Source organism: Colletotrichum phormii (genome assembly GCF_030913505.1).
Source record: "Colletotrichum phormii strain CBS 102054 chromosome Unknown BDP81scaffold_5, whole genome shotgun sequence".
In the NCBI taxonomy this organism is placed as follows: domain Eukaryota; kingdom Fungi; phylum Ascomycota; class Sordariomycetes; order Glomerellales; family Glomerellaceae; genus Colletotrichum; species Colletotrichum phormii.
The window spans coordinates 243,976-268,623 of NW_026851447.1; the positions used below are offsets into that span (position 1 = coordinate 243,976).

The 24,648-nt window shown below is 54.3% G+C and overlaps 8 protein-coding genes and 1 non-coding gene across 9 annotated transcripts; 3 read left to right on the forward strand and 6 right to left on the reverse strand.

The window, feature by feature from the left end:
• The first annotated feature begins 551 nt into the window (after positions 1–551).
• On the forward strand, positions 552–2,126 carry BDP81DRAFT_368947 (SNARE domain-containing protein). The gene is made up of 2 exons (XM_060586577.1): positions 552–966; positions 1,105–2,126. The coding sequence occupies exons 1-2, from the start codon at positions 770–772 to the stop codon at positions 1,778–1,780; spliced, it is 873 nt and encodes a 290-aa protein (XP_060447970.1). The 5' UTR covers positions 552–769; the 3' UTR covers positions 1,781–2,126.
• A 242-nt stretch (positions 2,127–2,368) lies between these two features.
• BDP81DRAFT_t100 lies at positions 2,369–2,452 on the forward strand. The gene has a single exon. It is a non-coding gene; the product is annotated as a tRNA-Gln (tRNA).
• A 73-nt stretch (positions 2,453–2,525) lies between these two features.
• Positions 2,526–3,427, reverse strand: BDP81DRAFT_420835 (uncharacterized protein). Its single transcript, XM_060589878.1, has one exon. It carries the CDS (start codon positions 3,234–3,236, stop codon positions 2,844–2,846), a length of 393 nt encoding a protein of 130 aa, XP_060447971.1. The 5' UTR covers positions 3,237–3,427; the 3' UTR covers positions 2,526–2,843.
• A 559-nt stretch (positions 3,428–3,986) lies between these two features.
• BDP81DRAFT_420836 (uncharacterized protein) lies at positions 3,987–4,524 on the reverse strand. The gene has a single exon (XM_060589879.1). The coding sequence runs from the start codon at positions 4,453–4,455 to the stop codon at positions 4,165–4,167; it is 291 nt and encodes a 96-aa protein (XP_060447972.1). The 5' UTR covers positions 4,456–4,524; the 3' UTR covers positions 3,987–4,164.
• Positions 4,525–5,650: 1,126 nt separating this feature from the next.
• Positions 5,651–8,796, reverse strand: BDP81DRAFT_176166 (LIM-domain binding protein-domain-containing protein). The gene is made up of 6 exons (XM_060582214.1): positions 8,182–8,796; positions 7,913–8,115; positions 7,207–7,860; positions 6,853–7,152; positions 6,477–6,797; positions 5,651–6,417 (listed from the first exon to the last, which is right to left on the reverse strand). Exons 1-6 carry the CDS (start codon positions 8,474–8,476, stop codon positions 5,920–5,922), a joined length of 2,271 nt encoding a protein of 756 aa, XP_060447973.1. The 5' UTR covers positions 8,477–8,796; the 3' UTR covers positions 5,651–5,919.
• Positions 8,797–9,607: 811 nt separating this feature from the next.
• On the reverse strand, positions 9,608–10,218 carry BDP81DRAFT_176146 (uncharacterized protein). Its single transcript, XM_060582213.1, has one exon. The coding sequence runs from the start codon at positions 10,074–10,076 to the stop codon at positions 9,684–9,686; it is 393 nt and encodes a 130-aa protein (XP_060447974.1). The 5' UTR covers positions 10,077–10,218; the 3' UTR covers positions 9,608–9,683.
• A 2,442-nt stretch (positions 10,219–12,660) lies between these two features.
• On the reverse strand, positions 12,661–15,297 carry BDP81DRAFT_313957 (HbrB-like-domain-containing protein; the record flags this gene model as incomplete). Its single annotated transcript, XM_060583946.1, has 2 exons — positions 12,661–14,951; positions 14,991–15,297. 2 exons carry the CDS (start codon positions 15,295–15,297, stop codon positions 12,661–12,663), a joined length of 2,598 nt encoding a protein of 865 aa, XP_060447975.1.
• Positions 15,298–16,432: 1,135 nt separating this feature from the next.
• Positions 16,433–17,079, forward strand: BDP81DRAFT_176218 (uncharacterized protein). Its single transcript, XM_060582215.1, has one exon. It carries the CDS (start codon positions 16,625–16,627, stop codon positions 16,952–16,954), a length of 330 nt encoding a protein of 109 aa, XP_060447976.1. The 5' UTR covers positions 16,433–16,624; the 3' UTR covers positions 16,955–17,079.
• A 125-nt stretch (positions 17,080–17,204) lies between these two features.
• Positions 17,205–24,119, reverse strand: BDP81DRAFT_458858 (SPX domain-containing protein; the record flags this gene model as incomplete). The annotated part of the gene is made up of 8 exons (XM_060593468.1): positions 17,205–17,790; positions 17,843–17,951; positions 18,004–20,430; positions 20,492–20,602; positions 21,565–22,342; positions 22,398–22,742; positions 22,795–23,962; positions 24,037–24,119. The coding sequence occupies 8 exons, from the start codon at positions 24,117–24,119 to the stop codon at positions 17,205–17,207; spliced, it is 5,607 nt and encodes a 1,868-aa protein (XP_060447977.1).
• Between the last annotated feature and the right edge of the window lie 529 nt (positions 24,120–24,648).

Sequence of the window (24,648 nt, forward strand, 5' to 3'; positions counted from 1 at the left end):
CCGGTTTTCGGGATATGGCAGGATAACACTCAAGGTCATAACTCATGAGAATGAGAAGCTAGCCTAGACAGCTGTGTGTGAGATGTGAGAAGAGCAATTCCCATGAACTGGCCGATGTGGAAGCATTGCATGGTCAAAGGAACACACGTTGAACGAGGCAATAGAGCTCTAGCTCCAGCGTAAGGGTAGACTCTCGGCTGCCTAGAGGGATTTGGAAATACTTCAAGTTTAGGTAGTGCATGCTAGATGCGGAAATTGTGAGATGTGAGGTGGAGTGCATGCATCATCAAGGTCAACGTGGACAACACGCAAAGCACTGCAGTTCTAGGCTCCCCAATTATTGGGTTAGGTGACCCCGAACCACCGGAGGCGCTAATAGGTACCCCAGGCACCCTTGAAAGCATACAGACCCAAAGACCCCTGCCACTGCAGCGCCGCGCTGCACAGAAACGTAACTCACAGTCCCTTCTTGCGGACGACGTCCTGAGCGCTTGTCTCACAACCCCCCGTCTCCGTCCACCCCGTCTCCGTCCCCCCCGTCCCTCCCAGCACATGAACACCTCCAAAACCTCCCCGAATCCGCAACCACTCCGGTCCATCCAGGAACAACGTTTGCACCATCGTCATCCCTTCCAATCGAATCTTCTGCTTGTGAACTCTGCCTTCCATTACAAGCGCCGGCCGGGAATCGTAACGTACACCGACGTGAAAAGAACAATCGAAATCTTTACCATAGAAACCCTCGCACAAGACAAAAAAGACCAAGAACATGTCCACCCTGAACCAGCTTTACCTGCTCGCCGACCACGTCAAGCTCTCCCTCCTGGAGCGCCAGCGCGCCCTGTCGCTCAACCTCGACGCCGACACCCAGGACGGGCACATCTCCCGCTCGCTCGATCAGTTCAAAGATGGCTTGGAAGCATTAGACGCCGAGGCCAAGCGCCTGCAGGGTGCTGGTGATGAGAGGTGAGCTTCCCCCCTTTGGTCCTCTTTCCTTTACTTCAACGAACCGACGTCATACCGGGAGTCCTCCAAAACCAGCATGAGAATCGTAACCTTTCTCACGTACAATTCAAACGCTAATTTATATTCTTCTTCCCGCAGCGCCGCCCTGAACATCACCGACTCCATCCCCGCCCTACAGAAGCAGTTCTCAGACCTGACCTCCCAATTCCACGGATTCTCAAACCCATCAACCTCCTCCACCACAACATCACCAAACGACCCCTCCCTCGCCACCGACTTTGACGCCGCCCAGTCCACGAAACCCCTCAAAGGCTCCCTCCGCGGCCTCCCCGGCGGCGCCGCAGCAAACAACAGCAAAACCGTCCGCTTCACCGATTCCCCCGGCGCCGCGGCAGCAGCAGCAGCCGCCGCCGAAGAAGACGCCGCCGCCGTCGCCGCACTCTTCGGCCCGGGACGATACCGCGATGACCCCGCCGACACGGCGGGTTACCGCGACCAGGCCGAGGGCATAGATAACCAGCAGATCCACGCGTACCACTCGCAAATCATGCGCGACCAGGACGACCACCTGGACCGGCTCGGCGAGTCGATTGGGCGGCAGAGGGAGCTGAGCATGCAGATTGGCGACGAGCTCGACTCGCACGTCGCCATGTTGGATGAGGTGGACGAGGTTGTGGATCGGCACCAGGGCCGGCTTGACCGGGCGCGCCGGTCGCTGGGAAAGGTTGCGAGGGACGCTGGGGAGAATAAGCAGATGATGACTATTGTTGTGCTTATTATCATTCTTGTTTTGTTGATTGCGATTCTGAAATGATGCGCTTGGGGATGGAAGAGGGGGAAAGAGAGTAGCGGCAGCGGATGGTTGTAGTCATGGACGGCTAACGTCTCGTTGATTTTTGTTTCGTTGGGGTATCCTCTTTGGTTTGAGACCCGCGCCCATGAAAAAGAGAGGCGCGGGAGACATAGGTACTTGTTTGAAGTCTTTCAAGTATAAGGCGCATAGCATGGTTTGGCGTTTCAGGAGTTTTCTATCAATCAGATTCGATTTCTTCGTCTGTTCTAGCAGTCATTTTCTCGATGCCTCTCTCGATGTTTACTTCAAACCGGCTTGTGACTAAGGCCTATGCGAATCTAGGGCGGAGAGAGAGAGAGAGAGAGAGAGAGAGAAAGGGTAGCCGAAAAGGAATATTTGGTTTTCACAGCCGCACAGGACGTGGCCCACATCTTTGCCATGTATCACCGCAAACACGAAGGCGCTCTTCCAAAGGCTACTTACTCACTTGCGATGCACTTTCACGGCCACATTCGAAACAAATCGTCTTTGCCGCGGCTTAAAGGCTACATATACGCGCACCGGCTCCTGGGATTCCGAAGCAGCTCGACTAGCTTCAATATTATCATCGGTCTATTAGTCTAGTTGGTTAGGACGTCGGATTCTGATTCTCAGAACCTTCCGTAGGCCCAGGTTCGAATCCTGGATGGACCTCTATCCTTTTGCCACTTTCGGATACGATATAATTCTCATGACAGTGGCCTCAGATTTCAAAAAAAAAAAAAAATTTATTTATTTTTTGGGCTTATACAGTGATTGTTAGCTGGGTTCGTTGCTTGTAGACGACGAGGAGTCAGATGGACTAATGCTGTGATGGCTTCACTCCGCAGTAAGACCAAACCTCACTTTGCTAATTAGAAAACGTCAGAGTCGCCTATTCCCGTCCTTTTATACACGTCGTATAATCACTTTTATCAATCGCTTCAACTGAGGTACGAACTGCAACAATACTATGAGCAGAAGCCTCATAGAGAACGTCAACTTTAAACTAGACCTTCGCCCATTCCCGAAAAGCCTATTCCAACTTGTCACACACACATAACTCCTATATCCTCACAATAATAGCCTCCCGAACCAAACGATCGCGAACACCCCCAACAACAGCAGCATTCACAAACACAGTCCTCCCCGTACCCCTCCGTCCTCCACACCACCAAAGCACCCATCCCCAAACCAAGAAACACCAGCCCAGAGCAAGCAAAGCCTTGACCCAAGCCATCACCACACCACCAACACCAGCACCAACACCAGCAGCCATCGCAAAAGCCTCAGCCTCCAACAACACAACATCCTCATACGCCGCCTGCAACCCATCAAACGCAACCGCCTCCCGCCCGCGCCCGCAATGTACGTGCCCAAAGACGTGCAGCCGCGGCCGCGCACGCCAGATTTCCGCCAGGAGCATCTCGCACCCCCAGTGGCCGCGCGGATCGTCCATGTGGCCTTTTGGCGGGGCGTGGGTGACGAGGATGTCTGTTCCGGGCGGGATGGTGTTGCGCCAGGGGTTGGAGCTATCGTTGTCGATGTTGTTGGCGTCTGCTTTGCGCGAGGAGGTGGCGCCGGCGAAGGAGGAGGAGGAGGAGGAGGATGATGCGCCGCCGGAGCGCGGGTACTGAAAGGCCCAGTTGCCGAATCGCGGCGTATACGGACTCCCGTAGACGCGGACCTCGCGGTCAGCGTACGTCTTTCCCCCGCCGTTGGGGCGGCGCGGGGGTAGTGTGAGAGTCGTTGCTGTGCGGTTTAGGTAGATGATGTCGCCCCAGTCCAGCGGTGACCCATCGTCGTCGTCGTCGTCGTCGTCTTCATCTCCGCGTGATATCGAGTACCCCTCCCCATCTAGTGCCTCTCCAGCAAGCTTCATCTCCTTTCCCTTCCCCTTCCCCTTCCTCCCCTGCCTCCGTCCAAAGCCCTCATCCAAACACAAATCATGATTTCCCGCAACAACGACCTTGAACCGATGAGGCTGCGCTCGAATCCACGCCAGCGCCTCCCGTAGCTCCCTCTTCGTCCCCGACGCCGTGAGGTCGCCCGCGTGCACGAGGATGTCGCCTGGCGGCAGGCGCGGTTTGGTGTTGTGCGTGTCGGAGATGCAGACTACCGTCACGGCGTCGTCGTTGCCGTTGGGATACACCACGGGATGCGAAACGGGAATAAACTCGTAGAGATATCTCGCTATTGTCGAGAGGGGGCTGGAGAGAAGGAGATGGGTTGCTACTCCGTCGTCGTCGTCGTCGTCGTCGTCTCGACGGTTGAGGATGGCGTCTAAGCCGGATGCGGAGCGGGAGAGAGGCATTTTGTTTTTCTTTCCTCTCTTTCGCTCTTTATCTGCCTCGATGTTGTTTTGGCTGTTGGTGGATGTCATATTTTCAAAGGTTTGATTCGACTGTAAGCCCCTCTGAGTGCACCTTTTCGAATAATGTTGCCTGGTTCGTCGCGTAAGTCGCCAGGTGGTCTTTCTCGACGTTGCTACCTATTACCTCTGATGAGGTGAGACAGGCAGAAGCGATATTTATCAGTCCAGTGAAGAAGATGACATAAAAATTGCGGGCGAAAAACTGTGAATCTATAGAGTCACCCTGACAAACAAGTGAAGAAGAAAACAAACATAATCGCGGAAGGCGGATAAGTTCCATCATAAGTGAGAATACCCAAGCCATCTCCGATGAGTGTTGATGAGTGTTGTGTGCAAACCGACAGGGTGGTGAGATACTTCCTTTTCGCACCACTCAGAGAACCCGCGTGTTTTTCCCTCCAATGGAATGATATGATTGTGACAAAATCACCAGATGTGTGTTCCCCCCCCCCCCCCCCTTCCTGTATCGTGGGCCAACTTCTGACAGTGCCGGCAACGCCGTTTGTGATAATACCATAGTTACATAACGCGCTTTTTAACAAATAGATTGGCTGCTTCATATTCTTTGCCCAAATATGCCTACCATTTGACCAAAACACTTTTGAATACCTTGATGCTACCTCCACTTTCCATCCCCAAAGGGTCCTCCCATCTTTCCAGCGCTGTTCCCTGAGAAGTCGACATAAGGTTGCTAGTTTGGATGGAACCACTAATGCTATGAGAGGAAGTTAATAGAGACGATGGATCATACACATGGGCGTGCTCTGGTATGCTTTGAACATAAATAGATAGGCCGTGCCCATGGTGAAAGGCAGGCAGGCGCTTCATACAGCATCAATCGTAGTCACCAGATACCATACCCTGACCTGGACAGTTCCAAGTAGTTCAAACATGTCAACCGTTATCACATCAAGTCAAGTCAACTTCCTGTCAAGAATCTGGGTATGCATATTTCCTTTCCGATGAGAGACTAGGTATTTGTAAGATGGGAGGAAAATAAAGCGACAAGTAACGACTACGCCGACAAAACACCACCCTCCGCCGCCGTTAGAACAAGGAGCCAAAAAAGCTTTCCGCCAGAAAAAAATAAATCCACAAAACTTCTTTTTTTTGGAAACCCATCTTTCCCCAACTCATTCCTCGCCAACAAAAAAGAAAAATAGCTTGGAGACGTGATCGAGACCCCGATGGGCAAATCAGACAATACGAGGCGGCTCGAGGGATAAACATGAAACAGTGAGCACGAGCTAGACAGTAGCCGAGCGTGATATCGTACAGGTGGGGGGGAGGAATATGGACAAGCTTTGTTGTCTCGATTAGCCTCTGCGTATCTCGATTGCTAGGCAACAACTTGCTACCGTTGCGCCGTTGCTCCGGCGTGCAGAGGCGCAGGCGCCTCCTTCGACCCGAGGCATCACCACTTGCGCAGCAGACAATTGGTGAAGTCCCGTCCCAAGGTTGTGCAGGAACTTGCCTGCCCTTCCAGGTAGGTGGGCTCGGTCGAGGGTGAAGGGAGACCTAGATGCCAAACGAGATTCGACATAGGACATGTGGTGGATTGAGCTTCCAGCCAGCACCGAACGTCCAAAATGCTTGCCAAACACCCGCATATGAACAGCCCTGAGATCCCAGAGCCAGAAAGCCAAGCAATAAGACGCCGCCATGCTGCATAATGATGACATTAAAAAAAAAAAAAAGGCATTACTGAGCCTGCGTAGCCAGACTCATATTAGAGCATAACCTGAATGTCCAAAGACACCCCTCCAGCTTACGCCGGGTTGCCTTTCATTCTCTTTGCCATCCGCGGCGTAGGCGGCTTGCCCTTGTTCTGGACTCCGTTGACCTGAGGACCACCCGGGGTAGGTGCCTGGGAGCCGTCCTCCTCCATCTTCACGCCGGATGGGCGTCTTCGCTTGTTGGAAGCTGGAGACGTGTTTGCACTAGGTCCGCTGGAGCTGGTGCCTTGCTGGCTTTGTTGCATCTGCATGCCGGGTGCCTGCATGTGGCCCTGCGCAGGGCTGCCAGTGACATGAGGCGAGCCAGGAAGCTGCATATGCGGCTGAGCTGGGCTCGCACCCATCGGGAACTGGCCGAAGCTGGGTGTCCTGGGAGCTTGGCCTGGTGGCATGGGCTGACCGTTCATTACTTGCTGCGGCTGGGCGTTGATCTGGCCAACATACTGCTCAAGAGCAGCGTATGGACCGAGGTTAGGGTGGTTGTGGTAGAAGGCGAAAAGGGGGTTCATTTGGCCGATCACTTCAGCAATCTGCATGTCATCTTTAGTGCCGGAGATCCACATGCATGCGCGGGCGAGCTGTCACATACCTCGAGGAACTGGAACACAGCTTCGGTAACTCCCATACCCCTCTTGACCGCCGACTCGGGAAGATCCACCAGTGCTTCTGGAGGAGGATTTTGCGGGGACTTCATAGGGCGAGCCTTGCCCTTCTTGCTCATTTCTGGGGAAGTCTTGGTGTCAGGGGAGTTAACCTTGTGCCACTCCTTGACCCAGTTGTGCACAGGCTTCGCAGCTTCGATGGCGGCCTTTCTAGAAATGTATTCTTCGTGGTTGGTTGTCAAGAACTCGAAAAGTTCAATCTTTTGCTCCGCATCAAAGTGAGCTCTGACGGTGCCCGTAGCGACAAGCTGCGACAGTGTTAGGATCTGTATGTGTCCTTGGCAATTGGAGAAATCAACTTACGTGCGAACCGCTATCATACCAGTAGACCAGGCTGGACTTGGTATTCTCAATCCAGTGGCCGTCGCCAGGGAGCGGTCGATCCGTCATCCCCTTTTCCATGATCAACTGCATGTTCTTGACACCGCTGTCGAAGTGCGTGTGGAAGTATCGAGGAAGTGCAGGGTATGTTATCTCGTATTGCTTATCTGCCTGGTCTTCGACGTCGGTAATGTGTACAGAGTGTCGGAACACGCCTTTCGTGGAGAAGAATTGATTGACGAAGCTGTTCCAGTAGGACAGGTCGTCTTTGCCCTTGGGGCCCTGTATCTTCTGTCAGTGAGCTGTAATAGAGTGCTGTCTTCAGTTCCAACTTACAGGGAAGCCGCTCAAATGTTCGCTGAACTGCATCAACTTGAGTAGGCAGTGTCCCTTCATTCCTTCCCTTCTTTGTTGAGCAAGAACCAAGCTGTTGGCGACCGCAGCCTGAGCCGCAGCCTGAGCCGCGGGGTTCATCTGTTGCGGTCCTGGTTGGGGAGCCATTTGAGGAGGACCCTGCGGTTGGGCTTGAGGCTGAGGAGGCTGCGGTTGCTGGTTCGGGGCCGGACCCGGAGTCTGAGACGGCGTGGGCTGCCCTGCAGATTGAGGGTTGACGGGTTGCGCGGGCTGCTGCTGTGGTGTCTGATGCGGTGTCTGATGCGGTGTCTGCTGGGGTTGCGGTTGAGGCTGTTGCGGTCCGCCTTGGGGTTGCTGGCCCTGTTGCTGCTGCTGCTGTTGCGCTTGCTGCTGAGCCTGTTGCTGGGCCTGTTGCTGAGCCTGTTGCTGCTGAGCCTGCTGCTGCTGCTGGGCTTGCTGCTGCTGCATTGCCATTTGGGCCTGCTGCATCTGCATGTGCTGCTGAGGGTTCATCTGCACCGGCTGACCAGGCTGTTGTTGTTGTTGTTGCATCTGTTGATTCTGTTGAGCGACGGCTTGCTGCTGGAGAGCGATCTGCTGAGCGAGCATCGCTTGTGCCTGGGGGTTATGTTGCTGCTATATCCCATCGTAAGCAATGTGAGTAACAAGGTGGATGTGCGATATTTACCGGCCGCATGCCCTGCCTCATAGCCGCCATCTGAGCTGCGTTCATCGGGTTCATTGGCATCCCCATCGGCATACCATTGACGCCCGCCATATTCGCGTTGAAGGCCTGCTGGGCCATGAGCGCTTGTCGCGCCTGTTGCTGCTGTTGGAACAACCGCTGCTGCGCGACCTGGGTGGCGTGCGCCATCGCCGCTGGAGTTTGGACTACGCGACTTGGTCAGTAGGGAAGCAAGTAGACGAGACGGGCCTAGATGAGGAGAATCGACATACAGTTACCAAACTGACTTTGCTGGAACATTTGGTTTTGGGCAGGATTGAGATGCTGCAGAGCGTGAGCGTTCGGACCTCCAGCACCCGGCGGCATGCCGCCCATCAACTGATTTGGATTAACCTGACCACCAGGCCCTGATACTGCCATGTGCATCTGGTGAGGCATTCCTCCGCCCGGGCCTTGCTGCCCTGGGTTATGAGGCATACCCTGAGCCATGGGGTGCCCGGGTACACCTGGATGCTGTTGCATGCCGGCAGGATGGCCTGCAAAAGACGGTCCCATACTCGTCATCATGTCTTCGGCGTGTCGATAATCCACAGCGTGGTTATCGACGTGTCTACCCTCCGCACTATCTCATGCGCCTGCGTCTGAAGGCGGTCTATCGCGACGACAATCGACAATCGGGGCCGCAAAAGTACGGAGGATTGGGGCGGCTGGAGTTGCGGAGATGGGCGCGACGCGGGAGCGATGGAGTCGTGATTTGCAAGACGCGGGAAGTGGTGTCAATCGCGTGGTACGGGCGGGTTCGACTAGCGTTATCGATTGCGATAGGAGTCGTTTAATGCGAACGGCCGGGTCAACAGGTGAAGAGGGACCAAGAAGGCATCGATGATCGGCGTGACGACAACGGGGGGTTTGGCGATATTGTGTTAAGGAGGTCGGGATGCGACGACAAACAACAAAAGAAGTGGAAATGAAGTCGGGGGAGGTGAGATGGCGGGTGGGTGCCCTGCGACCAAAGGAGAGCCCGACTGAGTAAGTAGGAGAAAGTTGGCGTCGGCAAAGACGTGGGCGACGGAGAAGGGAAAATGGGTTGGTTGTCTAATCTCGAAAGGATGGATGGATACGACCCGACGCAAAGACGTGTCGAGGTTTCGCGCGATAGCGAAAGCGAGCGGAACAGAGGTGGAAATCTCGTGAGAGTGGACGAGGTATGCTTCAATCAACCGGTGTCGATGACATTCGGAGAGCGGGTTGGTTCGAGATGCCCAATTTTTATTGCACACGTCGAGCGCAACGAACAAGCCTTTCCGCGCCGCCTTGCCTTGTCAGGAAAGCGGGAAGGAGAGAGAGAGAGAGAAAGATTTGGGGGGGTTTTTTGGAGGTGGGTGAGTGGTGCGGTGCGGTGCGTTGCGTTGCGGTGTTGGCAGGCTGGCTGAAGAAGGACGGACAGACGCAAAGACGCAACCAAAGGGAACTGGGAGAGAGAGAGCCTGGGCCTGCTGAGCTCTGGCTCTTTTGCAAGCGGGCAGCGGAAACCCAAGTGATTTGCTTCGCTGGATGGCTGTTTGAGGCGGGAATGGGGGAGTACCACTTTGCAATTAAGCAGTACTGCGGAACGAGATGAGCGCCCGGAACCCCGATAGACTGGAACAAATGATAAAAAAAGGCTTCAGCCAGGGGTGTTTGAGGAGGAGTGGGATACGCTCCAAGTGGTGTTGTTGAGATGGTAGGTTGTATCCGTAAGGTACTCCGTGAGGTAGAAAGGCGAGGCGTCAAGTTACGGCCAAATCCAAACCCTGAGGCCGATCAAGAGACAGCAATGGAAGCAGTGAGAGAAGGCAGAGAAGGCAGAGCAAGGTAAGCTAAGACGAGGCAAGGTACAAGGCATAAGGCATAAGATGGCGGGATAAGGTCGAGGTCGAGCGAGAAAGAGAGACGGGCAGGACTGGAGAGAGGGCCCCTGGGGAACGGGAACAGAGCAGGGACAGAGAAAGCGTGAGGTGGGCGGGTGCGCGACCTTGCCAGTCAGGCTGCCCGCCTTCTCCCATCGGCAGAGTGGGTCTGATCGTTTTGTAAGATACGCTATGTAACAAAAGAGGATACAGAAAGAAACATGGATATGCCGGAATAGGCTGGCGGGAAGCTCCAGAAAAATGCTGGATATGCACATATGGAGAAGAGTTGAGTGACTGCGATCAGCACTTTTATACAACAAGGCAAGCAAGCTTCTTCAGCAATATCCACCCAGGGGTCAAGCAGGTGTAGCAGATTTGACCAGCACAGCAAAAGCCCACCTCTCACCTCAGTGCTCAGCGCTGTCGTAAGTAGGAGGAGGGCCCGGGCCGGACACTTGCGATCCTCTCACTCCCGCCCTTTCAACCTACCTCGCTGGACCACACCCCGAATTTCCGCTGCGATGGCCTCCACGGCAGCAACATGACAAATGTGCGAAAATGACAGCGCCGGAATCGCGTAGACCTACCCGTCCTCCGCCTAGGTTTTGCCTCCGTCAATGGCCACCACGTGTCCCCCGAATCACCCGGTCACTTTTACTTGCTCGACCCCATACATGCCTCACTGGAGGACAAGAGAGAGAGGTGTTGGGTCGCCTCGCCCACGGCTTCGTCTGGTGACATGAACCTTGAGAAGGGGTCCAATGAGGTCAATCTAAATCCTTCTTTGGCGGGGATCGGCCACTACGGCGAATATCTCCGAGCTTCAAGGTCACGTGGTGCCTTGTGTCTTTAGCTTCCCCCCCAATCCCCACCAGGCTTTCTCGGACCCGACCAGAGATCCAAGCTCGAGTCACGTGAGGGGTATGTGGGTCTGTTCGCCCAAAGGATCGGGTGCCAGGGGAAGAAAAAAAAAAATCTCTTGAGGCTGTGACTCCACTCTTCTCTTCGTGAGCCTCATCTATAAAATCTCTTCTCCTGCACGTCAAACCTCACCTCCTACCATCTCTGTCCAACCAACTTCTCACGCCACCTCGCATCGACCGCCAGGACCGCGACGCTGCCTCGCAACTGCAAGCTTTATTCCAAGCTTTGCAGGAAGTGTTTTGCGTTTGCGCGCGCTCCCTGGCTGTCGCTGCGACGCCCGCGTACAGGTAAGCATCACAACTTTCTTTTCTCACGGCTTCACAAGCCTACTACATTCCCACTCCGAATGATGACATTCAAGAAACATTGTCTTCTTTTCCCAACCGAATCGACCATGAAGAAACCTAGTCTGTTCGGGTTCCCCTCGAAAGGAACCTGTTACTTGCCAGTATATTCTGTCTGACACATCATCTTCACACTTCATCAGCATTGGCATCTCTTGCCTCGAAGAGCAAACATCGCTGACAACTGTGAATTCAGATCCAGGAACACATGACGCCAACTACTAATACCTTTTTGACCTCTTCCCACTGACCACACAGCATCCCTTCTTCCATCAACCCCACGTCACAAGGTTAGTACTTCATCTATCCCTTCACACATCAACACACCCATACTACATCATGATGAATCTTCCACACCGAATTTGCAGTTTCCTCTTGAGTCGTAAGCCTGAGCCTATAGGCGGGCACGCTGAAAAGCGTGTCTTAACACGACAGATGAGGGATAATTCTTCCTTGGATGTCTGATTTTATTTCCAAAACCCGCATTTTTCACTAAAAATCTAATTTTGTTTGAACGCAAGCTAACAGGATTTCCAGAATAGGGCGCTTCTGGCAAGCTGTTCGAGCCCAGGGAGACTTGAGCAGTGTGTGAAATCGGGCGACTTTTTGGACGCGACGAGAAGCAGAAATTCCAATAAAATGACAAACTTTTCTCCGCAAATCACGCTGTTATTTGCCCCTTCCTGTGACTCGTGAATATGACGTGCCGGGAATTTGAAGATGGGGACATGCGGGGTGTCTTGGTCCGGCTGGACAGGCGCAAAAGATTGAATATGACGGGATATGGCGTTCAAGGGAAATCATGGAGTGGTATATTTCGTCTTTGCAGGCGCCAAATAACGACCTTGACGGGATATGCACCATACAAAATACACGATTTGACTACACGGAACTCACACGATGCTCCAAACTCGCTGTCAACACCATAAAGTGATGTCAATCCAAAGACAAGAACTAAAAACTGGTTCAACAGAAGATCGTGAACAAATTCCAGGACCGGCGATGTATGATTCCACACCGACTAATCGGTATTGCCTAGAAACCTCCAAGTCTGACGCGCATGATATCACCAAAAAGTACAAGAAATCATGGGATTCAGGCCATCTGAAGCGCCCAGCGTAATGTAAGTAAACAAGATACGTAGGCTCCAACGAAGAGATTCACCGAAATGCCATATTCAAGCACCACGGCATAAATCACGTGGACTGCTCATCCATACAAATACACATCAAACAACATCTTATTCAACCTAACCTTCATCACGAACCACAAACACCATAATCAACATCATCGTCTCTCTTCCATTGGTAACCTTTTTGCTTCTTTCTCCATGTAACAACAAGAAGGGCCATCCAGCTGCCGCCCCTTCCAAAACGAGTAACGAGAAATTCCCAGATACAGCCCAATCCCACAGAAAACAAACGCCATCACGGAGGCCGTAGCCATTTCACCGCGTTATTCACCTCGTCAAAAAAGAACGTCTAAAACCCACAGCCCCCAAACTTGATCCCAAGAATAAACGCCTCCCCTTACCAGCAGGTGAACGGTCGGGGCGAAAAAGCACCAAAGCCAAACCATCACGGCCGCCCCCTTAGACAACGCGCAACCCTTCCCTAATAGACTCGGGTATCTCCCTCCTCCTCCCACCCACAATACCCCTCCTGTTCCTGCCCGTCCGGCCCCTACCAAGCCAATTCAGCTTCAGCAGCCGACACAGCTCCTCCATCCTCCTGTTCCCCTCGTCGCCGCCGTCGCCCGTCACGCCCCCGATGCTGGCGAGTATGCTCATGCACTGCAACATGCGTCCCACCATCTCGGTGACCTGCTTCGAGTCCTCGACGTTCTGCTCGCGCGTAAACGGGCGCATCTGGCCGTCGCTCCCGCCGCTGGCGTAGCTGACGTTGCTGATGGCACGGCTACGTCCGCCGCCTCCCGCGCTTCCGTCGCCCAGCAGCGTCGTCGCGTTCGAGTTGTAGCTCGCCACGGACGGATCGAGGCTCATGGCTGTGCCGGGTCGCATCATGCTGATTGCATCCGCGGGGCTCGATGAGAGCGCCGGATCCGGTAGCGGAGATGCGAGGGCTAGGGAGGCGAAGGAGGACGGGAGAAATTCGAGAGACAGTCGAGAGAAGATGGCTTTGAGGGAGTCGTAGCGGGGGAGGATGACAATGTCACGGTAGGCCGTAAGTACGATGCGACGCACGTCTAGCACTGCGGATGCGGGACTAACGTACGGACCGCTGTCGGAAGATTGTGACTTGACGCCGCCCCAGAATTGACGTGCTTGGTCCGGGTTCATAAGAACGCCGCAGCCAGAGAACTCCAGGTCCAAGGGGAGGAAGACGGCCTGCATATAGGGCAGAATCGAAGTATAGGTAATGAGCCACATCTCGACGAGAGCCGGAATGACTTTGTCCTCCTGCGTGCGCCGGAGAGTGTGGTCCAGGGAGGCAAAGCCGGTCGACAAGAGCTCGCGCAAATCCTCGAGAATGATGTTGGGTGACATGCGCTGGATGCAGTACTGAATGTGCAATGTCACCAGCCTATTGAAATCCTCCACGGGCTGTCGCAAGTCTTCGCCTTCAAAAATAACGAGCATCTTGGCTTTCAGATACGGCCATGCATCGTCGAGCGCCATGCTGTTGAGGCCGTATTTGCCTGCGTCGATGGGTTCAGAGAGATACGACGACTGATGCGTCAACGTCGGCAGGCTGCTTGGACCTGGCCATTCCGACGGGAGAGAACTCGACTCGACGCCGAGGTTGCTGCTCTCTTTTTCAGTCTTTTTGTCCCTTCGTCCCTTGCCAAACGACGTTGCAGTCGGGGCCGGACTAGGGGGTAAGTTGAAACTGTACAAACTCGAGGGGGCGCTGGGGTCTGTCGGTTTCGAATTGCTCGATGCGGAAGACAGCGGTAGATGGTAGTCATCCTTGAGCTTGTGCTTCTGCCGCGACAAAAAATGATGCTTCTTTTCCTTTTCCTTGCCCTCCTTCTCCATGGTGGGCGTCTCGGGCACTGCTCTGATGGTTGCGGAGGATGCGTTGTTGAGATTGTATATAGATTGCCCGCTGGTATCGATGAGACTACTCGTGCTGAAATTCCCGCGCTGTAATGATGCGAGCGCGCTGCCGATCTTGCTCGGGCTAGGGAGCGGTTTGTCTTTAGGGTCGCCCTTGGTGCCGATCTTGACCGGACGGGAGAAGAGTTTGACCTTTGACTTTTCTGGCTTCACCGGCTTCGGATCTGGAATAAGTTGCGGCGTAGGGTTGATAGGACTGTGCTGTTGCTGTTGCTGCTGATGCTGCGACTGGGGCAAGCCAGGCGATGTCTGCCCTGATCGCGGGAACGCTGCGTTTGCCGCTGCGTTGGCTGCGTTCGCTGCCGTGGTCGCGGCGGCTGAATGGCTTCCAAGTAGGCCGTTGTGGTATCCCTGAGTTCCAAAGCCGCTCTCTCGTGGACCGCTTGCCTCGGTCAGGCTTAGCATAGGCGGGCTGAGTGGGCCCTTTCCGCTGCTCCCCCTCCTTGCGCTCTCGGCGTCTCCGTTGGCCGGGTTCGGGACGGTCTGCGATCGCTGTCGGGCGTGCTGAAGCTGCTGGTGTTGCTGGTGTTGCTGGGTGTTCTGGTGTTGAAAGGCTGCCTGCGCCGCGATGTGGCTCGCAGAGAGAGCAGGGCTCGGGTGCTGTTGCTGTTGCTGAAGTGTTAAAGATGAGTTGGCAGATGGGTGTGACATGCCCACCTGAGACAGGTTCGAGAGGCTCGTCGAGGGCAGCGTTGAGTCGAACAGGCCGGGCGTCTGGCTGTGCTTCCTCGAGTGTCCCTTGGTCAGAGGGCTCGCGGTGCGGGCAGCAGCGGCAGCGCTCACACTCGCGCTCAGATCGTTTCCTCCTCCTCCTCCTCCTCCCGAGGCAGGGCCTACTGGACCTCCGGGCGTGGTTCCCGACCGGTGAGCAGTCGGGCGCGAGAAGTTTTGCAGGCTGGCGGTGCTCGAATTGGCCTGGGCGGTAAACTGAGCATAGATCGGGGTGCTGGTGGAAGGGGCGGTGGGCGCGCTCGGAGCGTGTGATCGGGGCTTGACGATGTGAATGGCGAGGTTCTCTTCGCTCGATGACGACTCGGCGCGGGCGGGCGGTCGTGGACGTTGCGGGTGCGGTGCGGTGGAATCTGTCGAGCCCGGCAGAGGGCTGAAGCTGCCCGGCGCTCGGGGCGGCGGGGGTCGTGCTGGTTGCATTGTCGTGGATGTGTTAGGGTTCTGTTACATCTTGGATTTTTTCGGACGATTCGAACGAAGATCGGGTGGAGGATTCTTGAAGGTTTGTTCTGTTTGGATCGGTTTGTTAAAGTGAAATGGTTGGCGAGGGCAAGAGCAGTATGAAAAGGTTGTTCGTCCGGTCGGGCAATCAAGAGCACCTCGAAAGGGTGGTGGTGGTGGTGGTGGTGGTGGTGGTGCTCGAGGATCGAGGAAACCTGGAAAGCTGGAAGAAAGAAAGGGTGGTGATGTAAGAAAGGCCGGGGGAATACGAGGTGAGGGAGGAAATAGGCGTGGTTATGAGAAAGCGCGAGGAGTGGATTGCGCCTCACCCTCACAGAGCCGAAGTGTGAGGTAGACAAGGGACAAAGATCAGCATCAATGCCTCTGTGCTCCGTAGTACGGGCTGCGATCCTGTAGGCAATCTACCTTGACAATGTCCCTCAGGTACGAAGTACTCTGTACACGGGAATGGGTCCCATTGCATCTTACGGATACCTTGCGGCTTGCTCTGCACGTAATTATACCTGGCTGTCTATCCGTATCAATCCATCCATCGCTTGCCATCGGTCAGCGGCCGCATCCAACTTAACCCTGCATTACTAGGTAAATGTCGACTCTCGTTGCTGAGGAAGCGGGCAACGGGCGGCCGTCTTCGCTTGCGGTGAGCAAATCCCCCCAATTGCGGTGCATCCAACCAACGACCCCCGCGGACCAAATCCGGGTCAGCTCCCGTCAGATTTCACCATGTAACAGATGACCATGCTACCTTACCCTGCCCGCCAGAACCAAGGAACGATGCCTACGAAGTACTCTGTATAGAACAAGGTACCTATCTTATCCAACCCATTGTGCAGCGAGCCAGCCGTGCCAGTGTAATGAATTACTGCCCTGAGTCCTTTTCTTCTGCCCCCACCTAATAGTCCTGCCATGATCCATCCCCCCTGACGCGCCGCGGGTTGCGACCCTGGCACGACCTGGGCGGCGCATCCATGGGCTGGGGGGGGGGGGGGGGGGCGGGCTGGCTTAGTGTAATCAACCCCGCAGTTGTTCCAGGTTCCATCTTCAGCGGAACATTGGATTTGGGACCAGCTGGAATGGATGGAGGGAGGGAGGGGCAGTTGAGCCTTTCCAAGCCAACCCCCAACGAGCCGCACCGCTCAATTCTCGTCATACCTTTTTTTTTTCTTTCTTTTTCGGTTCGGCCTCATCCAAATCAATACATCGCAACCACTTCAGCTACCGTACATTGAACGCGCTACAAACCCAACCCTCCCCAACCAAAGATCTCTCCCACCAAAAAAAAACCATGACAGACACAAATAGCACCGCCGCCGCTCCGGTCCTCCAATTCTCGGCAACCTACCAATCCCCCGCAAACGAACCCTTCACCTTCTCCGAATCCCTCCCTGCCCCGCCATCCTCCGGCCCCGGCGACAAGTCCGCCTACCTCAACGCCCTGCGCAAGTCCATCAACGCCGCCCAAGAGCACATCAACAAGGAACTCACCGCCCGCATGGAAGAGGACAAGGCCAAGGAGGCCGCAATCGCCAAGAACGGCGCCGCACAGAAATCTGCCGTCGACGAGGCACTCGAGGAGGAGAATTACGGCGAGGAGGCACCCCCCTCGGACGACTGAAGCGACACATCAAGGCGGGGGATTAAGCCAAAAAAAAATAGCAGGCACCTCGTTTTTGTTTCTTTCACGGCGCCAATCGTACATTCTTTGCCACCTATATACGGGGTATTGCTGTATCATGCTGCCGCTCTCAAAAACCCAGGCTATGCGAGTACCAATATGTACCAAGAACAAGAAAACACAAGCAACGACACCAACACGCCCCCAGACTACCGCCTACTCGCACGCCAGTTTCTTAAACCCCCTTCGATCACGAAAACCTTCGAGCCCAGTTTCCTGCCCGAGAGCTTTGCAGTCGCTGCGACGTTGCCTTGTTGAAACAAGCATAATGGACTACGTTGTTGTCCGGAAGAACCGACACCACGCTTCGCCCCAGTCTCTTGTGGCAAGCACCACATAAACGCTCTTCAGTGATTGTCACCCTTCTGTTGCGTCCACCCTGTCCGCCAGGTATGCCGTCGCCAAGGAGCAGGAGCGCTTGCGTCGACACCAGCTCCGTGTCTCTCAGCCGGGCTACGATGCGCGACTCGTTCACGACGCTATTAGCAGACCGAATTCTGCCTCGGAAGTAGGACTCGAGATCGCGAACAGGAAGGTCGTCGGGAATCAGAGAGAGAGTCGATGCTGCCGGTAGACGCGATCCGTGCCTTGACAGTAGCTCGAGAGCCGGGTCATGTGCTGGTTTATGTGGTGGTGGTGGAGTCAGGTACAGCGAAAGAAGGGTATGGTAAATGGATGGAACCGAATCTTCGGGATCATCTGCCGATGATGGACGTCGTGACTGGTCTGGAGACGAAGGCCTAGAGTCTCTGGACTTGTGAACGATATTACAATACCTGAAAAATGAAATTAGCTACCGTCATGTCCCACCGGAGGTTTGAAACTTACTCTTCGGCTTTCGCATAATTCTTCATCTTGAAGACGTAAATCTCCAGCGCCTGCTTATGCGAGCCCATGTTGCTCAGCACTATGGCTTGAGCTTCATAGAAAGCAGGATCTGCACCATGTCAGTTACTGTTGGTACAAGCCATCGAAGGGCATCAACTTACCGTCGCGTGGAATGAGGCTGAACGCCTTGCTAAGACTGTACTGGCTGCTGGTCTTGAGGAACTGCACGAAACGGTCCATCTCTGCATCCCATTCATCGTCCCGTTTCTTTTCCTTCAAATGCTTGATGAAGAGCTCGACCAGGCGATTGTGGAAGTCCGGAGTCGACTCGTCAAGCTCGGAGATGATGTGCTCTAGGTACTGCACCTCTAGTCCTGGATCGATCCCACCTAGGAAGCGAGCGATCCGGCCACGAGGTAACGTCTCGGCGTTTTCGGAGTCGGCGATAAACACTTCCATGGCCAGCTTGGGATCCGCTCTCAGAGTCCACTCTGAATATTGTAGGATGAGATCAATCTCAGACGGCGGCAGTGTCTGAAGATAGATGACTGTCCTTTGAGGCCCATGCAGGCCGGGTGCAGCCTCGTCGGGTTTCTCGGCAGTCCCAAAGCGCTTGAGAAGCTCAAGCGCCTGTGAGTGAAGCTTCTTGCCGCTGAAGAAGTCCACCAACTCGTTGTATCGGCTGTGTGAAAGCAGTGCTTCGTTGACGACGTCTGGATCGCAAAAGTTCGGGAGGCGGAAAAGGGGCCCAGCTAGAGCAGGCCTCGTCATCATGTAAGTCCGGAATAAAGCGGTGTCGACAATTCGCGACGTCCTCCGGATCTCTCCCTCGAGTTGGCTTCCCGACTCATCGTCGTGCGAGCCTGACATAAAGCTCTTCATTGTCTCTTCGTTGGAGCCATTCGTATCTGTCCGCTTCAGCTTGCCAGTACTTGGGTCGATGACCCTTTGCAAACGCGTTCTTGTCCCGACAAGATAACCAGCAAGTGATGTGACAGCAGCCAAGAGCTCCTCGCCTTCAAGCGGCTGGTTTTCGGTCGGCTTGCTTTTGATGCTTCCAGTCTCTTCGACATCTATCGTGTCTTTCTTGGATATGATCGAGGCGGCATCTGGTTGCACCGGTTTTCGAGAACCCATAAATAACTTGGCAAAGCCTACGCCTCCTTTTGCAGGGGACGCGGGGGTTTCCGCTGCATCTTCCTTGGGCTTATCCCCGTTTGTTTTCTTCTGCGGTTCCTCCTCACCCTCCCTCTCATCGCTACCGGATTCGTCCGGTTGCACTCCATGCGCCCAACCGGACATTTCTCCGGCAATGGAAGGCGGGAAAAGCTTCAGAACTCGCTCGGGCGGTGCATGGACATCGTCCTCGTTGAAGAGATCCATGGAGTCGTAAAATTTCTTTTGCTTAAACAGCGTTTCGGCCTTGAGCATTTTGACCTCTCGGAGAGTCTCTTTCTTATTCCGTAGGAGGGCGTCCTCTAGCATGTCAAGGATGCTGACAGCCTCGTCGTATTTGCCCTTTTCCACCAGCTCGTCGATTTGCGAATCGTAGTCGGTAGCTCCCATTTTCCAAACACATCGGTCGCTGGAAATGTGGAATCCCTTCCCCGCGTGAGCGAGACTAACATTAGGTGGTGGGAAGTGAAGTTGTGCCGCGCCTGGGAGGGGCATGGTCTGCAACAGGTGCAACGTCTCTGGATTCCTGACTTCAAGCGAGCCTTTTGACGGAGCTTGCAATGCCAGAATGTATGGGTACGAGTAGCCGATCTGCTCAGGAGCCGCTTGCCACGGAATTTGTCGCTTTTCAACTGGCTTCCCTTCGTCCGTAATGAACATTGAGTTGATGTCCTTGGCCAGTAGAAGCTCGCCCTCAGCCAGCTTCGCGGCGAGCGGCTTGGGCATGTATCCTCCGAGGCCCATATAGCCCATTCCAGCGCTGCTCACCGCTCCGAAACGACTAGCCTGCCCGCCTGATGCCGCGGAGCCTGGACTGTTGATATCCTCGACCTCGTGAGTAACTACGTCAACCAAAACGTATCCCGCGTTCATTCCGCATACAATCTTTGTCGCACTGGCCCATGTGACGGTTCGTATCGATTCCGGTAGTGTGACTTCCCCAACATCGGCGCTCAACTCGCTTTCGTGCCAGCTCCATAGCAGTAATCGACGGCGGACAGCCACCGCCAGGCGACTTATAATCTCTGGTATTCCGGTCGCTGCATCTTTCACGATGTTTGATGTGACGGCAAAGCAGGTGGCGTTCTTCGTTCGCGATAGAGTCTCCAGGGGTTCGTAGGTCCCAAGATCGTGGAGGGATACGTAGTAATTCGACAACGACACGAGAGTGTTGGCTTCTTTAATGACGGCGAGCTGCTCAATCGCCCTGTTGGAGAACTTTTCTACCTCGCGCAGCAGGTCCGTAGGTTTCTTCGGCTGTTCAGTCGTCGGGTTGGTGTCGGTTGCGTCTTGTGGACTCGCCGTAACGGGTTGGGAGGAGCCATTGGCCTGGGTCGGCGACGGAGGCGGCAGCTCGTTGAGGCGGTAGATGCGAAGAGCTCCGCTGTTGAGGCCTACGAAAACACGATCGCCTACGTCAATTCATTAGATGAGGCTGCTTCATTAGGAGTATGCGACTTGGGAGGAGCGCACCATGCGCGAGGATTGTCTCAATCTTGGACTTATCCCGTTGCTTTAGCTCTATGATCGGCCGAGCTGTGAATGCCGAAAGCATGGCGACTGCCAGCTCACCGAGCGGATATGCTGTATGTTTACTATACCCTCATCAGAAGGGTGTTTCGTAGAGTGGAGCGTCGAGTTTGTCACAGTAGAGCGTCAAGATGCGATCATGACGGCGCGCGCGTGTGTGAGAGAGAGATTGTTGAGCTCCAGGTATCGGTTCGGGTATGGCTGGGCGAAAGTGCGCCGTCTGGCGGTACGTCAGGGCGAAGTCTCCACAAGGGAGCCGATGACCTCTTTCTCTGCCCAATTCGGACTAGCGCCGCTACCACCCTTCCACCTGGAGCACCCTGTCTCCACCTCCTTCAACATGTGCTGTTTACGGAAAGTGATTGGCTGGAGGGCTTGCCGGGATTCGCAGAGCATATCGGCGTCACATGCATGGAAGCTTACTTTCAACATCATTTCATCTTGTCTACTACGTCAGAAACATCACACCTTTCCACTGAGATGTCAATTTCAGCTGAAGTTGAGATATTCAGCAGAGACCTGCAAAGTTATCTGGATCCTTGCTCGAGTAAACGCGTCGCAGTACCATTCTATCGCTTACTCCAGTCTACATACGATAAAAGAACAATAAAACTATCAACCAAAAACCCAGGGAAAAGCCAAGTGTAATATGTGAACCGGTGTCTATGTTCCGACCGCAGGCTTCCCTTTGGAGAGCCTTTGGGTTTACGCCCTTTTTCAAACAAATCAAAGGAAACGCAGCCCAGCATTTTTTCTTTCAAGCATACGAATCAAATACCAATGACCAAATGCATGTACGTAGCGGCCACGTATGGACCTTAGTCTAGCCCAGCGACCCTCATCAGGCCATATCCCAATGACACGACGACAACCAGTGTGAGAATACTGCTGGGTACACCTCGGCTGATGAAATGTTTCACTTGGAGGTATCTCTGGCCCGTCGGGTCTTCCTTCATAATGGCAGCTAGGTCGTTGGTCAGTAATCTGCCGATCCTGGTAACTCTGAAGAAACTTACTCATGTTGGGGAAACCACTTGTTGGCAAACCCATAGCGGCACTGCACATCAAAACACCACCCATGACCAACAGATTCGGGTGGGGTTCGTCCATGTTGGAGCCAACATCAAATACCAACGGCAGGATAATCAAAGCTGCGACTGTGTGGCTGATGAAAGTGGCGATGACAAGAATAAGAGCTGAGAAGACGACGAGGACGACGTAAAGACTCGTACCCTCAACCTCCTTGGTAACGACGCCAGCAACCGTGTGCAAAAGACCAGATGACTTGACGGCCTTGCCCAAGGACAAACCTCCGGCAGCCAGAATGATGATGGTCCACGGAAAGTTGTTGAAGTCTTCCTTGGTCAGGATACCAATGCCAAAGAAGAGGACAATGGGGATGATGGCAATGACACCCATGTCACCAAAGATGGACTCCATTTGGTGGCTACCGCACCACAGGCCGATGGTGATAAGCGTGACGATGGAGACAAACCATTGGATGCCTGTGAACTTCTCCTTTACAGGGCGAATCGGAGCAATCGTGGTTCCCTTGCTCGGTTGGAACGTGATCAATAGCAAGATCCAGATGAGAAGCAGTGAGACAATGCCGACAGGGATGACAATGAAGAACCACTGGATCCAGGTAGGCGCGGGCTTCATGATACCAATGGCGACAACATTCTGAGGCGAGGCAATGGGAGAAAGCATGCCGCCAATGTTGGAGGCGAGCGCGATTCCCATGATAACAGCCTTAGACATGTTTGACTCTGAGGGCAAGGTTCGCAACATGGGCTACAGCACAAGTCAGTGGTGATTCCCAACAGGAAGGGGGTGGGAGAAAACTGACCTCGATGATGGAAAAGCAAAGAACCGGCGCAGCGACGTTGCTGATCAACATGCTAGCAAATGCTGCAACGAGCATGTTGGCAATGAGTACGGTGCGCGGAGTGGTGCCGGCCTTGCTCAGGACAAACGTCGCGAGCCGCTTGTCAATCTTGCACTTGGATAGAGCCGCAGCCAGGGTAAATCCACCGAGGAGAAGCATGATGACTGGTGTCCACATGGCCGAGAAGATGTAGGCTGTAGTGGCCTTGGCATCAAGCCTCCTGTAAGGCTTGTCTTCAGAGCGAACGACAGTCAAAACGACGCAGAGGAAGGGTATCATAAGCGACGTAACGAACAACGGAATGGCCTGCCTTGAGGTTAGCATCGATCACCTACATTCAGTCCAGAGGAGAACTCACCTCTGTAGCCCAAAGGATGCTGACAAACACGAGCAACGCCAAACAGTTCTGTTGCTCGGGCTTCTCCATGATGGGGAGGAAAAGGAGAAGGAGAAAAACGCCGACAGCGATCAGGAGGGTGAGCAGAGGCGTGTTGGCAACCCACGTCGGCACAACAAAACGGCCCACGGGAGTAACCACCTCCTTGGTGACTGGGGCAAGCTCATCATCACCCTGCAGTCGCCTGGATCCCGTCGCTCCATCCCTTCCCAGAAGCCCCCTGCCCAAGCTCGCAGCCTCCGCACGACGCTCCATACCAATCATGTCTCGCCAGACAGTGTTGCGCTCCCACACGACGTGTTCGCGGAGATGAGATCTCAGGTCGCGCTTGGCAAGTCCCTCGTCGCCCTGAGTCACAATCTCGGCGTACGCCTTCTCCATCTTGGAGATATTCTCCTCGATACTCTTGATGTTCTCCGGCTTGAATGGGTATGCGGAGTCGATGTTGGCGGTCATGTACTTGACCCGCAGCTCCTTGTCAAGAATCTTGTCGAATTTTTTCAAGACCTTTCTGAACCCCGTCCGGTTGAGTTGAACGTACGACTTGAGCTCGCAGAGCGAGACGTAGAGGCTGATGATGCGCTTCTTGAGCATGATACCCGAGGAGTAAAGGAAGGTCTGATCCGGCATCTCGTCGTTCGCCGTGCTGTACCGCCGCAGCGACCTTCCCAGCGTCAACTCGGTTGAAGCGGTCATATCGGTGACCGAATGCCCAAGATTCGGAGCGGTCTTGCGTCTGCCACCTCCAAGGCTAGAGCGACTCTTGGTCAACCCGGTGGTCTCATCATCATCCTCGTCGTCGTCACTGTCCTCCATATTGCCATCGATCGAAACGGAAGTTCTCCTGCCGTTGACGGATAGTCCCGGCCGGGAGGCGCTGCCGAATGATCGCCTGGGTTCGCCATCGTTTTCGTCGTCCTCTGAAGAATGGTTGCCAACGTCTCCCAACAATTGGTTCACCTCGTCGAGAAGCTCGCCCTCTTTGGATACGTAGAAGGAGCAAATCTTCTCCGATTCTACGCCAAGCGCACGGCTAAACACATCTTCGGGATCTTCGTTTCGGATAAGAGGTCTTGATTCGGCGTCACCTGCGGAGGTTTGGTGGACTGTCTTCTCGAGTTGGTAGATCCTACAATGCAAGGTTAGTTAGTGGGCCTAGATCCTAACGACATGGCAAGGCCAGAGGAGGCATTGGACACTCACAGTTTCTTTAGGTTGCTGTAGGCAATGTAATGGCTGCTCCAGTCCGGAACAGCATTGAACTGAATGCTGTGTGAGAACTTCATATCGTCCTGCTCGTCGAGCCACCTTCTCTTCCAAAGTTTCTTCTCTTCTCGTCGGGCTTCGAGATCCTTTGCGGTCTGCTGCGCGGTGATGTTTTTGTAGTCGGTAAGCTCGTAGCTCTCGGCCTGAGCAACGGTGGAGTTGCTGCTGTTGGTGGAGCTCCCTCCCCGTTCCCGAAGGCCTGTAGAAGGTTTATCGAGGTTAATTAGGACTTGTGGGCTTGCAGTGCCTGCTTGGTGGGTAGAGGAGGGAGCGCGGAGATCTGCTGGGGGCGGTATGGTGGCAGAGGGTCGCGTGCGACTTTCTTATCGGGCAAAGTGTATCGGTATCGCGAAGCTGTTTCAAAGGGTCGAAATGGTGTTTAAGCTACTTGGATAGCATCCCGTGATTTCCTGGTGGCTGCAACACGTGGGGAAAGCGTTGGTCGACCTATTTCCCAGCTTGATGTGCGAGCCGCGTGACGATATAATTGGTTTCATTTGGGATTAGCGTAATCCAGTTCCACGGTCTGCCATCTCCTAAACAAATAGT

Excerpts from the sequence above, each read along its gene's own strand:
- BDP81DRAFT_176146 (XM_060582213.1), bottom strand. The coding sequence starts at position 10,076 with ATGTGCATATCCAGCATTTTTCTGGAGCTTCCCGCCAGCCTATTCCGG.
- BDP81DRAFT_368947 (XM_060586577.1), top strand. The coding sequence starts at position 770 with ATGTCCACCCTGAACCAGCTTTACCTGCTCGCCGACCACGTCAAGCTC. Across the intron at positions 967-1,104 it reads CAGGGTGCTGGTGATGAGAG|CGCCGCCCTGAACATCACCG; the intron begins GTGAGCTTCCCC and ends TTCTTCCCGCAG.
- BDP81DRAFT_420836 (XM_060589879.1), bottom strand. The coding sequence starts at position 4,455 with ATGGCTTGGGTATTCTCACTTATGATGGAACTTATCCGCCTTCCGCGA.
- BDP81DRAFT_176166 (XM_060582214.1), bottom strand. The coding sequence starts at position 8,476 with ATGATGACGAGTATGGGACCGTCTTTTGCAGGCCATCCTGCCGGCATG. Across the intron at positions 8,116-8,181 it reads GCAAAGTCAGTTTGGTAACT|TCCAAACTCCAGCGGCGATG; the intron begins GTATGTCGATTC and ends CAAGTCGCGTAG. Across the intron at positions 7,861-7,912 it reads TGAGGCAGGGCATGCGGCCG|CAGCAACATAACCCCCAGGC; the intron begins GTAAATATCGCA and ends GATGGGATATAG.
- BDP81DRAFT_176218 (XM_060582215.1), top strand. The coding sequence starts at position 16,625 with ATGACAGACACAAATAGCACCGCCGCCGCTCCGGTCCTCCAATTCTCG.
- BDP81DRAFT_420835 (XM_060589878.1), bottom strand. The coding sequence starts at position 3,236 with ATGGACGATCCGCGCGGCCACTGGGGGTGCGAGATGCTCCTGGCGGAA.